This window comes from Haliotis rufescens, unplaced genomic scaffold, assembly GCF_023055435.1.
Source record: "Haliotis rufescens isolate VD_foot unplaced genomic scaffold, xgHalRufe1.0.p SCAF_23, whole genome shotgun sequence".
In the NCBI taxonomy this organism is placed as follows: Eukaryota; Metazoa; Mollusca; class Gastropoda; order Lepetellida; family Haliotidae; genus Haliotis; species Haliotis rufescens.
The window spans coordinates 12,089,557-12,104,133 of NW_025963924.1; the positions used below are offsets into that span (position 1 = coordinate 12,089,557).

A 14,577-nucleotide genomic window follows, 5' to 3' on the forward strand; every position below is an offset into this window, starting at 1 on the left:
GTCATCCCAAGGATCCTGGTTCGATTTCCGATATGGGTACAATGTGTGAAGCCCATTTGTGGGGTCCCCTGCTATGATATTGCTGGAATATTGCTAAAAGAAGCATGACAAACTCACTCACTCGTGTTGCCCATAATATCTGTATGATTGTGGATGTGACAATGTTTGCTCACTCACTCACTCATTGTTTTTGATGTCATATGATCAATGTTATGTTTTGGTTAGTTGCTCATAATATCAATCACTGAATTGTCTGATCCTGACCAGAACATGACTGAGTGTGGCGTCATACAACAAACAAACCTTTCCTTCAAATTCCATAGAGGCCACCTCCTTGGTCTTGTGGTAGAGCGTCCGCCCGGAAAGCGGAAGGTCCAGGGTTCGATCGCCGGCCGCATCATACCAAAAGACGTTAAAAGATGGTACTTGTTACCCTGTCTGGCGCTCGACATTAAGGGGCTAAAACAAGGACTGGTCAGCTCGGAGTCAATATACTGTGTCTGAGTGGGGTATTCATGTTAAACTGCAGCATGGTATCTCAGTGAGCTAGCACTATAAATCGGCATTAGTCCGGACTAGTACAAGCAGCTACACGCACACACCTGTGCACGTAGCTATATATGTGCAATAATCTTGGATGCGACGTTAAACCCAATTTCACCTCACCTCACCTCAAATTCTATAGGCAGTTTTCTAAAAGGCACAGTGCAGTGGTGTTTGGTGGTGCATGCTTCCATCATACTGTTAGGCAGTTGTGATACCTGGAGTGTACAGTGTAAAGCTGTGTGTAAGCATGTCATAATAAGTCCCAAACTGAGGGAATGCTGAGGCCACGTTGTGCTCAAATTATGGGAATAACATGATAGGCCTTGTTCTTGTCCTACAATTTGCAGCTAATTATATCTGTTATAGCCTGTATACACCCGGGAGTGTACAGTGTACAGTTGTGTGTCAGAGTGTCGTAATAAGTCCCAAACTGAGGAGTTGCTAAGGTTAACGTTGTGCTCAGATGGCTGGGAATAACATGATAGGCTTTGTTATTGTCCTACAATTTGCAACTGAAGCTATGTGTTATAGCTGTATACACCAAGGAGGAGATATGGGCATATGTTCACCATGTGATAGCTGTCAGCATCATGCAAATGTTTCACTTTGTTTAAAGGTGTAAGTGTATACTGCTGAAGGTTTTTTTCTGCTTTGTAGTCTTGTTATCTAATCTGTTTATGAGCAGGGAAACAACTTCCATGAAAGGAATATTTTCCCTAATCGCCTCTTGGAGATTCTAATCTAGAATTGGTCCCCAAGAACCTATGGTGGTGGTATAAGGCTATTTAAAAGATCTGATGGTCAGACTAGGTGACTTGGTTTATTGCATGTCATTGTACCTTGACAGTGTAGATTGATGCTCGTAATATCAGTCACTAGATTGTCAGGTTCAGACTCAATTATTAACAGGCCACTGTCATAGAGTTGGAATGGTATTAAAGAAAATAAAACTCTTTCAAATCTTAAATGATTATGACAGGTTTACAGTTTTAATTTGAAATGAATACAAACATCATCACTCATCAATGAAACGTGTTTTGTCTTATTTGGGGGAATAGTATATAATAGCATTTCTGTGTCATTATCATATGCTGTTCCAAGTGAATATAACGAGAACATTATTGAAAGTTTCAGTAAATAAGTTAGGTAATTGATGAATATATTGAGTTAAGCAAAGGTCTGAATGGAGGTGAGACTGGTTCTGGTGAGATCTCATTCACAAGGCTTGTGATTACCATTGCAGCATGGCCAACATTTGATCGAGTTTCCCATCCATTTCCATTAAACCCTGTTACCACCTGTTTAGGCCAGTCTTACAGCAGTGTGTTTGCTTTCCATTTCCTCAACGTTGGTTCTGCTAATAGGGGTGCAGAGTCAAAGTATTGCTTGTTTTCCTAGGCAGAGAATCCGACATGCAGCGGTTTGTCATGGCGGCCATGTTTGTTTGTAATGCAGATTACAGATTCAGAATGATTGGGTTGTCTGCCTACTGCTCACTTCCAGTGAATTACAACATCAACTTAATTTTTGATGTGGTATCTTTGTAAACATATACATCACACTTTGGTGTTTTATCAGAATGTTGGATGTTTGTGATAACTTTGATGTAGAGTTGTAATGAATATGATAGATTTCATAAGAATATTATTTAAGTGATTGAAGTTTATTTGAGTGAAACTGTTTTATTCATGAACTCAAGTCATTTCAACTTAATTCATGACCATGATTCATTAGATTATTTAGAATTTGTTTTCTTAAACTTTACATTTCTGTAGAAAAGTTTCCAAATGTCAACTTTTTAAAATCTTTTATGATTTTCAAAATGGTTCATCTTAATCAGAACAACTACTGCTTGGATGTAAGTTAATATCCACGGACATGATTTATGAAACGTTAATTTCTTGAAATCAACAATTAACCATATTAATGGTAGGAGTGTGGAGGTGATAACATGATCCGTGTGTCAAACGCTGCAATAACTCCTTCCAGGCTGATATGCTTTCACCTCATTATTCCCGGCAGACTGTTAGGACCTGTAGATATGGCTACTGGTAGATTCGGGTAAGTGTAGTGGTGACAAGTGTATATGGCTTTGTTTCCTGCGACCTAATGCGTTTAGCCAGGTAAATGATCGCCTGGCGATGGGAAGCTGACATGCACAAAAACCATTGCCGCTCTCTGTCGAGTAGTCCACTCACGTAGGTGTTGCACGCTCACAACAACAACAACGAGGAGGAGGTGGAGGCCGGGCTTTCATCATGGCCGTGGGCCACCTGAGGTTGTATAAGCTTCATACAAGTTGTTGGATGTTTGCAGTGGAGAAGGGATCGCAGGAGACAGGTGTCCATCCTATTTGTTACCTTGTCTTGTCCTTCTGTTGTCCTTTTTGAATTAGGGCAGTGGTTCACTGCTTCTGGAGTTATGTAGTTCATTTTTGTTTGGAAAGGATTCACATTCTAGTCTACTTTTACCAGTTAGTCATGAAATCTTGCATTAATTATTTATTTAATTCAAGGCATATATATTTATATTTTGATAACTGTTACTGCTCATTATAGATCAGTAATTTAGGTATCTGTGTGGTTTCGTGTTATGTTTAATTAGAGTATTTGCAGGCAGTTATTATTCTTCATGCTGTTGTGGTAATGTCTGTGGGACATGTGCTGGCTTGCTGCGCCTTAAGTCTGAGTTCACTTCCCTATATGGGTGACCATATTTACCTGTTCGTGATTAATGACTTGTGTCAACTTGCATCTGCCAGTAAATAAAGCTGACCACTACTTTGTGGTTGATGCAAGATGCAAGGACTCCTCCCCCAACTTGGAGTACAATATTTGAATGCCATGTATTCAGTATGCCATGTGATCCCAACGTACAGTCTATCTTGGAGTCGTTATGGAGTCTTTATGACTGTACCTCTCCTTATCCATGAATAAAACATGCTGTAATCAAACTTGGAGTAATAGAAGTATTTGTGCTTGTTAATTATTGACAAAGGTTAAGCGTACTTACCAGTAGACCAATTAACTTAGAAAACTGCAAGTGTAAACTACTTGTGTTCATGTAGGGGTGTGTGTTGGTGTTAGGGACGTGTGTTAGTTTTTAGGATGTGTGCTTTTATAAGGGACGTGTGTTCTTGAAAATATCACTGTAATAACACTTGTTACGATCTGACTGCTGAACTACAAAACTTGCTTTCAGGTTGTGATGAAATGCCTGACTGTATTGAATGTATTCAGCACTTCATTTTATTCTGTGGATAATGGGGACATTGTCAGTTTAAGATCCAAATGCTTCGACTTCACTTTTAGACTTGTGGAATGGTATTGATGAGCCTTCAGAAGGCGTGGTGATACCTCTGTATGTGTTACAGTGTATTAGGACTGTGATTATCGGTGATCGCTTACGTCAAATCTCCAGTGTTCTGTGAGAGATTAATGGTATGTTTTATGGGCTTGATGCATCCTTTATTAATGTTCCTGCCACAAAACAGCAGGGGTCATTGAGGAATTGAACCGGACCCTTCGTGACCACCTCGCCTGATTAGTTCCACGTGCCTGCTGGGAAATATTGGCAGCGTTCAACATACCCATGCAGCACATGGCTTTGCCGTCTTTCAATTTTGTCGAGTAATTATGAAGTGCACTATTATGTTGTGATCATTTTCCATGCTGATAGATTCCTTGCGTTCGATAATGTTTTGTTGAGATATATAAGAGATTGGAGTTTCTGAGTGCTTCATTTTGTTGGAAGTGTTTCGAGGCTCTCGTATCTGTGTGACATGTATTGTAACACATATTGTGATATGTTTCCTGTTTGGGATCAATATCTGGATTTTCCTTGTGGTTTAACCCAGCATCAGTTCCTAAATATGGTGTTCCGTGTTTCAGAACTTCCGTTTGGCTGGGAGAAGGTGGAGGACCCCCACTATGGGACATATTTCATAGAGTGAGTATATCTGATTTATACACTATGGGACTTATTTCATAGAGTGAGTATATCTGATTTATACACTATGGGACATATTTAATAGAGTGAGTATATCTGATTTATACACTGTGGGATGTATGTCATAGGGAGAGTATATCTGATTGACATACTATTGGACATATTTCATAGAGTGAGTATATCTGATTTACACACTATGGGACGTATTTCATAGTGAGTATATGTGTATGTTTACACTATGGGACATATTTCATAGAGAGAGTATATCTGATTTACACACTATGGGACATATTTCATAGTGAGTATATGTGTATTTTTACCCTAGGGAACATATTTCATAGAGTCTACATCTGTATTTATACACTATGGGACATATTCTAAGAGACAAAAAACTACCAACTATCAAAGATGCAGGATGTTACTATGTACACAGTTACATGTAATTATCTTTGTTGAATTTATTATTATTGAAAAGTTTATCTGGGTTTTTTTATCTACTGAGAAGAAAACCGAAAACAAAAAAAGTTAATTTAAAATTACCTCCATTTATTTTTCTTTGGATTCTTCCCTGACCAACCTCACACCAAGTGTCACATGATATCAGTTTCAGCTGTATATGAAGGTGCTGCAAGGCCTTTTCAAGTACTGGTTCGAGTCCCATTTTGCCACTAAGTTTTTATTTTACGTTTCTACTGAAAAACAGCTTGAAAAGAAATAAATGAAACATAATTTTTTTAATTTTATTATGTCTCCCGCCCATAATATAGATTCTCTCATAAAATACAAAATGTTATATATCAGTTCCATGTTCCAAAAGCCAGCTGCAGTTTTAACTCCCCAGCAGAATGACTTTCATATAAATAAATAGATGATTGACATAGCTAATTTTTTTAAATTTTATTTCGACCGACCTTGTGTGGACAAGCTGGAATAAATCTGTGAAGAAATAAGACCTGTGAAGATCCGGGGTAGAATAGGTCTTAAACAACCCATGCTTGCCTTAAAAGGCGACTATGCTTGTTGTAAGAGGCGACTAGGGGATTGGGTGGTCAGGCTCGCTGACTAGGTTGATGCATGTCATCGATCCCAATTACATGGATCGGTGATCATGATATTAATTACTGGATTGTCTGGTCCAGACTTGATTATTTACAGTCCGCCATCATATGGCTGGAATATTGCCGAGTGCGGCATTAAACAACAAACAAACCAACCGTGAAACATAAATTTAGAAAGTGTGGCCTAATATTGGCAAGTTGTTTCTAGTTCAGAAGTATGAATCCACTGGGGTTTTGTCCTTCATAGGTGTTGTAACATCATGAGACGTGCACAAACATCAAAGAAACATAATCCGATCACATCAGCGTCCACCAATACAAGGAAGGCCATGCATGTACTTAGTTTCAGTAGAGTGGAACACGTAAACTAATACAAGGAAATCATGAGGTTATTTAATTACAGTAAATTGGAACATGCAATGTTTAGTTGTGACACATCTGTCAACCGTGCATTTTATTGCCGGATAATTTGTGTGAAGACAGAGCTCGGGGCGGGGTGAACTAATTGATCTGACTATGACTGAGAAGTGCCCCTTGGTACTGACATTTCGCTGGATTTCAAAGCAGGACTATTTCTTAATTAATTCTGGGGCTTTTTAACTGGTTTAATTTCATTGCATTCATCAAAGGATGAGAAGTGGCCAGGGGGAATTGTGCTGCTTTGTAGCGAGAGTCTGATGTGCTGAGGTGTTTGACACAAGATGTGTCACGGTGGAGGAGAGGTGGAAGGATGGAGATGAGGGTGGTGGGGAGGTGGGACGTTGAGAGGGGATTACTGAATTAGCAGCCATCACTCTTTGGAAAACAGGCAAATGTTGACGACATCTAGGTGTTGGTGTCAATTAATTTAAATCACAAGAGACAGTAACACTGAGATAATAGGTGTGGGATGAGGTTAATTAAATGGGACTTCATTTGTTTGTTTGTTTGTTGTTTAACGCAACACTCAGCAATATTCCTGCTATATGATGGCGGTCTGTAAATAATCGAGTCTGGACCTGACAATTCAGTGATTGACATCATGAGCATCGATCACCGCAGTTTGGATATGATGACATTCATCAACCAAGTCAGCGAGTCTGACAACTTGATCCTGTTAGTCGCCTCTTATGACAAGAACAGGCGCCTTTAACGGCAAGCATAGGTTGTTTAAAACCTATTCTGGATCTTCACAGGTCAGATGGGACATCACAGGGTGCTTGGTGTTATAGGAGATTTGGTCAAGTACAGTCCCTGGATTCTCTGGACTTGATTCTTTAAGGCAGCCATCATGTGGCTGGAATATCGCTCAGTGTGGTGTTAAACAGCAAACAAACAATACCATCAGTCGACGTAAATCAGGAGTGACAAGTCACAGTGACTTAAAACTTGAAAATAGACTTGAACGAGAGTTTAATGAAGTAATGGTTACATGCTGAGGGAATTCTGCAAGAACATAAACACATACAAAAGCAAGTCAGTGGTGTAGCATGGAGATGGTCAAAATTGTAACTTTTATGTTCGTTTCTTGTTTAAAGCCGCTCTCAGAAAAATTCCAGCTATATGACTTCGGTCTGTAAATAATCGAGTTTGGACCAGACAATCCTGTGATTGACGTCATGAACATCAACCCCTTGTGATGATCATGGGTTGCTAAGATCAGTTCTAACCAAAATCTTCACAGGGTGTTACTCAAATGAGATTCTGGGCCAAATATTTGAAAGAAGAGGTTTGAATTCTCTCCAGGCAACATGTGGCTCCCCCTATGTACCTACTATGTTCTATGGATTTACACTACCTGGTCTCTCGACCCGTGAAGATCCAGGGAGGAATATGTCTTCAGCAACACGGGGCGGTCGGGTAGCCTAGTGGTTTAAGCGTTCGCTCTTCACGCCGAAGACCAGGGTTCGATTCCCAACATGGGTACAATGTGTGAAGCCCATTTCTGGTGTCCCCCGCCGTGATATTGCTGGAATATTGCTAAAAGCGGTGTAAAACCATACTCACTCACTCACTTGCTCTTCAGCAACAGATGTTTGCTGAAGAAAAAAACCGACTATGCTTGTCGTAAGAGGTGAAACACGGATTGGGTGGTCAGGCTTGCTGACTTGGTTGAATCATGTTATTGTATGCGAGTTATGTGGATCAATGCTCATGAATTCAATCACTGGATTGTCTGGTCCAGACTCAGTTATTTACAGACCACCGTCATATAGCTGGGATATTGTTGAGTGAGGCGTTAAACAACAAACCAACAACAACGACGACATGTAGGCTCTATTATAGTTTTAAGTGGTTAAGTCTTGGTGATACTCGGGATCGATTTCTCTCATGGGTACAATGTGTGAAGCCCCTCCTTGAGTCCCTGTGTGCTATTGCAGGGAGGGGCGGTCGGGTAGCCTAGTGGTTAAAGCGTTCGCTCGTCGAGCCGAAGACCCTGGTTCGATTCCCGACATGGGTACAATGTGTGAAGCCCCTCCTTGAGTCCCTGTGTGCTATTGCAGGGATATCACTGACAACAACAGGGGGAACGGGTGGCCCAGTCGTCTAAGGTGCCGCGTTTCGCTCTGCAGAGTTGCGTCCCTTAATCACGCCAGAAACCTATGATTGTGGGTTCGGATCCCGGTTCGCCCCGATTATGTTTCTAGGTTTGTCAGCACCATACCCGCACTCGTGGGTTTCACCGAAGTGGTAAACGTCTGAGACCTGCATCACTTCGGGCTTTCCTCCCACATTAAGCTGACACACCGTGATATAACTGGAATACTGTTAAAAGCGGCGTTAAACCAAACTCACTCACTGACTGACAACAACATAACACTATGCTCCCTCAAACATGTAGAAAGTATTGAGGATATTTAGCTTTTTTAGTCAAACAACATGTTAATCTCATCAGATATCCTTATAAAGTAGTACTCTTGAGTTCAATATCAATTTATATTTTCATATAATTATAGTATTTCATCACAAAATATAAATGTCAATATTTTCTTGATATAATTGTGTCTGTATGATGTTATAGTTATTTTATGTTTTACAAAGTTGCACCCAAAAGCCTTTGTTCCTGAAAGTAAGTTCTCTTTCCCTTGTGACAATCAGTCTGTCTGTACAGAATTGTCTGTTTATTGAACACACACTTTTCCCATGATGATACAAGCTTTGATGAATATTGACAGCTTGAGAATGCTTGGTTAATTAAACAATCATCTGTTAACATTGTTACCACAGGTATGGAGTTAAAAACTGAACGTCATAAACAAACATGATTTGTATTATTAACTCAGGAAAAATGCCATCAACCGCCGTCATCTCATTAAGTATTGGTGACAGTGATTAAGAGTTTCATTGCTAGATTGCTGGAGCTTGGTAGTGTTTAATTGAAGCTGATGTTAATGATCCGCTACTGATGCCATGTTGATGAGCATATGAAGTCATATTGATCAGCTGTTCATGAGTCATGCTTGCAGCGATGACCCGATGGTGGAGCTGACCACACTGTTGTATATTTCAGCCACGTCAACCGCCGCACCCAGTATGACAATCCTGTCTCCACAGCTAAAAAAGGTAATAACAAAATGGTCATCTCTGAAAGCATATATTCAGGAATTAAATGGCATGAAAATCAATTATTTTTAACTGCATTTGAATTACGTTATAACTCAAAGCCATGTGCAGAGACCGCTGGTGGAGTTTTAAACAATATTTTTCATCATTATCATAATTATTTTTTGAAATGTAGAATTTGAGTGATGTTTTTTTAAATGGAAAAAAGTTGATTGTATCCTTTAAGACACACTTTAAATATTCAAAACAGGTACTTAAGCCTCTTGTCATGTACTACAGTTCAACCTCTTTAATCTGGACATTGTTGTCCAGGGTAACGGGGTCCAGACAGGGTTTTACCATATTGGTGAAATAAATGTTTGCAGGAGGGTTAGACATGGACCAGCCGTCACATAGTCTTTGAATAATGAAAAGTGGAAAGACAAGTTTTTGTTTCAAATTTTGTTGTATGCAGTAGGAGGCGCAGGTGAAACTGATGTGTGGATTGTGATTTAATCCCTGTTCACTATGGCACTGGGGACACGGGTGGCCCAGTCGTCTAAGGCGCTGCGGTTCGCTGTGCAGATTTGCATCCCTTGGGCACGCCAGGAACATATGATTGTGGGTTCGAATCCTGGTTCGCCCTAATTATGTTTCTAGGTTTGTCAGCAACATGCTCGTGGGTTTCAGATGCAACAATGTGTGTGTTAATATGAACTTTACTATCGTTACATTGTTCTTGTTCTTGTTCTAAACAGTTGCTCTGGATATTTCAGAGGATGAGTTGAATGGGACAAGCACTTATCCTCGACCAAGGAAACCTCAAGATAGTGCTAAGAGGTCAGCCAGTGACTCCAACATGAACGGCCAAACAGGTAGGTTGAAAGAGAACTCTTGTTGTCATAATATAGACGTGTTGGGTAGGTGTGTCACAACTTCCTGAATAGAGAGACATGGTAGATTGGGATAACGGAGTTGCATCAAAGAGGAGTGCTGCTTCAAGTTGTGAGAGAAGGCGAGGATGTTTCCAGGCCGTAGTTGTTGGAAGGTCGTATGATTGTCAGCTGAACACACACAGCTCAACCTGGGTGTACTTGTGTTATTGCACTTGTGGAGGTCGGGATAAAAACTGAGATTGAAGAGCTGCAGTGTTGTAAAGAGTAAGGTTTCACTTTGTTGTGGAAATGTTAATGTTTTTCGTCGTGTCTTAACATGACTTTATCTTGACCAAGTTACCATTGGTCAGTGAAATACTGTGTACTGATGTAATAAGTTTATGGAGTTGCTTCCCCTTGTTGTGCCAAGATCAGCTTTCCTGGGTTTTTTTCCTAGAAAGGATGATGGGAAGCTTAGTCGTTAAAGCCCTTAACCTCACTCACTTACTCGCTCACACATCTCCCAAGCATACTCCAGCCTCCCCCTCAGCCAACCCTAGCCTCCCATCAGCCTCCCCCAAGCCTAATCCAGCCTCCCCCTCAGCCTCCTCCAGCCTCCCCCAAGCCTATTCCAGCCTCCCCTCAGCCTCCCCTCAGCCTCCCCCAAGCCTACTCCAGTCTCCCCGTCAGCCAACCCTAGCTTCCCTCCAGCCTGCTCCAGCCTCCATAAGCTGTCAGTGTGGTATGTCACACTTACTATTTGTCTACATTGGTGACATACCAAGTCTGACATACCCTGTTGCATGTTGATTGGGTTTGGCAGAGCTCCCACGTCGTTACTGTGGCTGCATCGTCAGTCAGTGGGCATTACCGGCTGTGTGATACCTGGTATGGATATTCACACACACACATACACGTGCATGCACGTCGCTATATAAGTGCAATAATCTTGGACGCGACGTTAAACCCAATTTCACCTCACTTCACCTCACCTGGTATGGATATGGCCCATAATGCATTTGAAGGAGAATGTTTGGTTGGTCAGTCATGAGTGTGTTAGTATAGAAACAGTATGTCTGATGTCAGGGGACGTTATTCTATATTGTGACATGTATGGTTCAAACGAAGCTAGGTAATATTAATATATACACATAATAAAATAAGCACATCGGCTTAGTGATTTTACACCCTCTAACTAGTGTTCACATGTGACAGCAGTGTTGTAATGTATAGTATTATGCATATCTTTCCTCCGACTGTGCTGACACAACTGAAATACTAAGAATAAAGTAGCATTAAGCTCTCTCTCACGCATGCACGTACGCTCGCTCGGAAATGAGCGCCCGATTGTGGAGCATTGTACCCCTTTAAGCTTCTTTGCCACATCCGCCTTGTTTATCATCATCATCGTCATCATCAATGTCTGAAAGCGTTCTGCATCTAGTGCAAGCCTGTAGGTTAGAACCGACATGTCTGGCAGAATCCCAACAATGTTGCTAGTCACCCTGCATCAGGAGATACAAAACATGCTGTGTTTATAATTCCTGCAGTGGGAATAAGGCTTTCTTTTTGACACACTGTTGTCACTTTGCAGATGCAGTCTGTGTGATATAGGACATGTATATGCTGATTGTTTGTAACGATGTTGCCAGCAGTTATATGTTAGAGCTTCTGCTTGCTAGAGTTTGAGGTGTTCAAGCTGCATTTGCTGCATTTGAGGTGATCAAAAGCCACACAACTTTTACAAAGGATGGTTACAGCACCACTAGATTAGCTTAGGGCACACTAAAGTCCTTCACCCTTGGGGGATTCTGGTTATGCTGGTCGTAATGTTTGACAATCACCTGGCCTCTTTCAACGAGGCAATCTTTTGTCGCAACTCTCATCCTTTAACACAGAGCACTTTGTGAGGTTTGACAATATGGTATGTATGATTGTGGATGTGACAAAGCTAGCTTGCTCACTCGCTCACTCACTCACTCACTCACTCACTCACTCACTCACTCAGGTGGTCAGGCTCGCTGACTTGCTTGATGCATGTCATCGTATCCCAATTGGGTGGATCAACGCTCATGATGTCAATCATTGGATTGTCTGGTCCAGACTCATTTATTTACAGACCACCGTCATATAGTTGGAATATTGCTGAGTGCTGAGTCAAACAATCAATCAATCATTCACTCAGAGATAGTGATGAATTGTCCCACAAGGGACACACAACTTCAAGACTAAATAACTCTTATGCATGATAAACTTTAATTTGTTTATCTTGCCTAGCACAGTCCATTTGGCCTGTACACATACACAGGAAAGTTTCCAGGATCGGACATTTTGCTTCCTATTTGTGAAGCTGTTTCCACTCTCTATAACATTGTATACTCTATCTTCAGTCTGGAGGACAAAGCATAACCAGTTGTTCCTGCCACATCAAACAGCTGCACAATATCCCCTGTAATCCCCAGGGCCTGTTTAATAGGTAGCTACGCACTCATAACCCACCCCCCTGGCCTTTACAAGGGCTCCTGCTCTTGGTGCTGCGACCCTGCCTTGCCTCAGAGGGAATAACACTGTTATCATCCAGGGAGTTAACCATAGAGGATGACACACTTTATATCATCATGCCAGCCTCCTCTCATGCACTGTGATTTACACATCATAGACTCTGGATTACCTCAGAGGGCTAAGGTCTGGTCTAGTTGCTGGCATGATTCAGCATCATAGCCGCAGGATGACTTTTCACCAGTCACAAAATTCGTTGCTTTCATTCCGTGGTTAATGTAATAGTCTAGGGCTGAAACGATACAGCAAGGTCAGAATATGATATGTATCATGATACAAAGGCCACAATACAATACGTATCACAATACACATATTTACGTCAAATCATGTGGAAACTATTTTACTATAAATATTTCAGTGCAAGATCATATGGAAAAGCTAGCTGTAGATAAATATTTGTTGTGTCTTTTTTTAGTGGTGAACTTGGAATGATAACTACAACATATTTTGCAATATTTGACTGACTAAAATTGCTGGGGGTGGAGGGTGTCATTAAACGAGTAGTAAGTAAAAAGTGTATCGTTTATCGTAACATCACATGAAAACTTAAGATGGACTGGCGCACCGATGTATTGTTACACCCCTATGATAAACTATTTGATAATGATTCATAAACACATGCTCATGATACAGTTGGAATCATACAATCGACTTTGCACTGAGCAGAGATTTCTTAAGATCGTGGAAAGTGTTTTGTCGCTTTTATTTGTGTAACTTCAAATTTTATGCCTTTTCAATAAAATTATGAGGTACTAAGTAGCCAAATACTTCTCGAAATTAGAGACATTGTAGCATATTTGTTAGGTCGTTTCTTGCTTTTTGAAGCCACCTCTTTTAACATACAGACTGTAAAAGACAGATACAAATATTATTTTGGTATTCAGTTTAAACCAGGTCAGCATGCTGATGTAATGGCTGCTCACTTTACTGTTTAATGATGCACATCTGCGCCATTGGCAAACAGATCAATGCAGCTAATCACCCAATCTTTTAAGAAGGGTGTGGTAAAGTTTCCTGATAAAAGTGTTAAAACTTGTGATACTTGGAGCATTAACCTGCTTGGCAGAGGGTCTGGTTTTCTGGTGTGGTGTGTAAATATTTGTAGCAGTATGGAGGAACGAGTTCCTGCTGCAGTATCATTATAACACAATATAGCCACTTGTGTTCTTGTTGTGAGCATCTCGGCTAACTGATTGTATTACGGTCTGTCTCAGAATGCAGTGTTTGTCCGTACTATTCTTCAGTTCATTACATGGCTGCAGGCATGTTTTTCATGCCTTTTGTTTTTTCTTAACCTAATAATGCAGAGACGGTTAATAATGCTGGTCTTACATTTACAGTTATTTATGCTGTGCTCTTACCGTATTTGATGAGTTAAGCTTCCTGCTCTAATGTGTGAATCTATGTTTGAAAAGTGTCTTTTATGATTGGTTGGTTGGTTGGTTTGTTGTTTAACGCCACCTTCAGCAATATTCCAGCTATAAGACGGTGATCTGTAAATAATCGAGTCCGGACCAGACAATCCAGTGATTGATATGAGCATCAATCCATGCAATTGGGATCGATGACATGCATCAACCAAGTCAGCGAGCCTGACCACCCGATCCCGTTAGTCGTCTTTAACGACAAGCATAGTTGCCTTTAACAGCAAGCATGGGATGCTTTGTGTCTTTATGAAGATAATATGTAATGGTTTCCTTTCTGTCTGTATTTTTGAATATCGTTGTAGCGTAATGAAGTATTGTGAACTGAGTTATGGACCCATGGGGCTTGATATTCAGCTAAGGAAGATGGAATTTCCTGTACAAAATAACTGGCTCTTGGGATGATTCTAGAACTGTTCTGTTATTTTGCCATTGTTTGACAAATTCTGAAAGTGTATTTTGGGGACAAATTTCCGTGACATGTTGACACAATAGTTTGTATTTACATGATCCAATTTCTGCACCTTTGAAATACACTTTTGTACAGGGTTCTAAATTAATGTGGATTTTTTTGCCATTATAGATGTTTTAAATTAAGTTATCATGTTCAATATGGCTACCTGGCAGCCATCTTTGATTTTCTCC

At 40.6% G+C, this 14,577-nt stretch overlaps 1 protein-coding gene across 15 annotated transcripts in view; it reads left to right on the plus strand.

Annotated features, from left to right (window-relative positions):
* The window catches only part of LOC124133076 (membrane-associated guanylate kinase, WW and PDZ domain-containing protein 1-like), a 159,740-nt gene that overhangs the window by 86,750 nt on the left and 58,413 nt on the right, over positions 1-14,577 (plus strand). For 14 of the 15 annotated variants that reach the window (XM_046497313.2, XM_046497312.2, XM_048401788.1 and 11 more), the window contains 3 exons: positions 4,437-4,494; positions 9,043-9,095; positions 9,851-9,949. In XM_046497313.2, the coding sequence (XP_046353269.1) occupies positions 4,437-4,494; positions 9,043-9,095; positions 9,851-9,949 (210 nt within the window). Of the gene's footprint in view, positions 1-2,774; positions 2,887-4,436; positions 4,495-9,042; positions 9,096-9,850; positions 9,950-14,577 lie in introns of those variants that run through there. The other variant, XM_048401789.1, reaches the window with a different exon arrangement.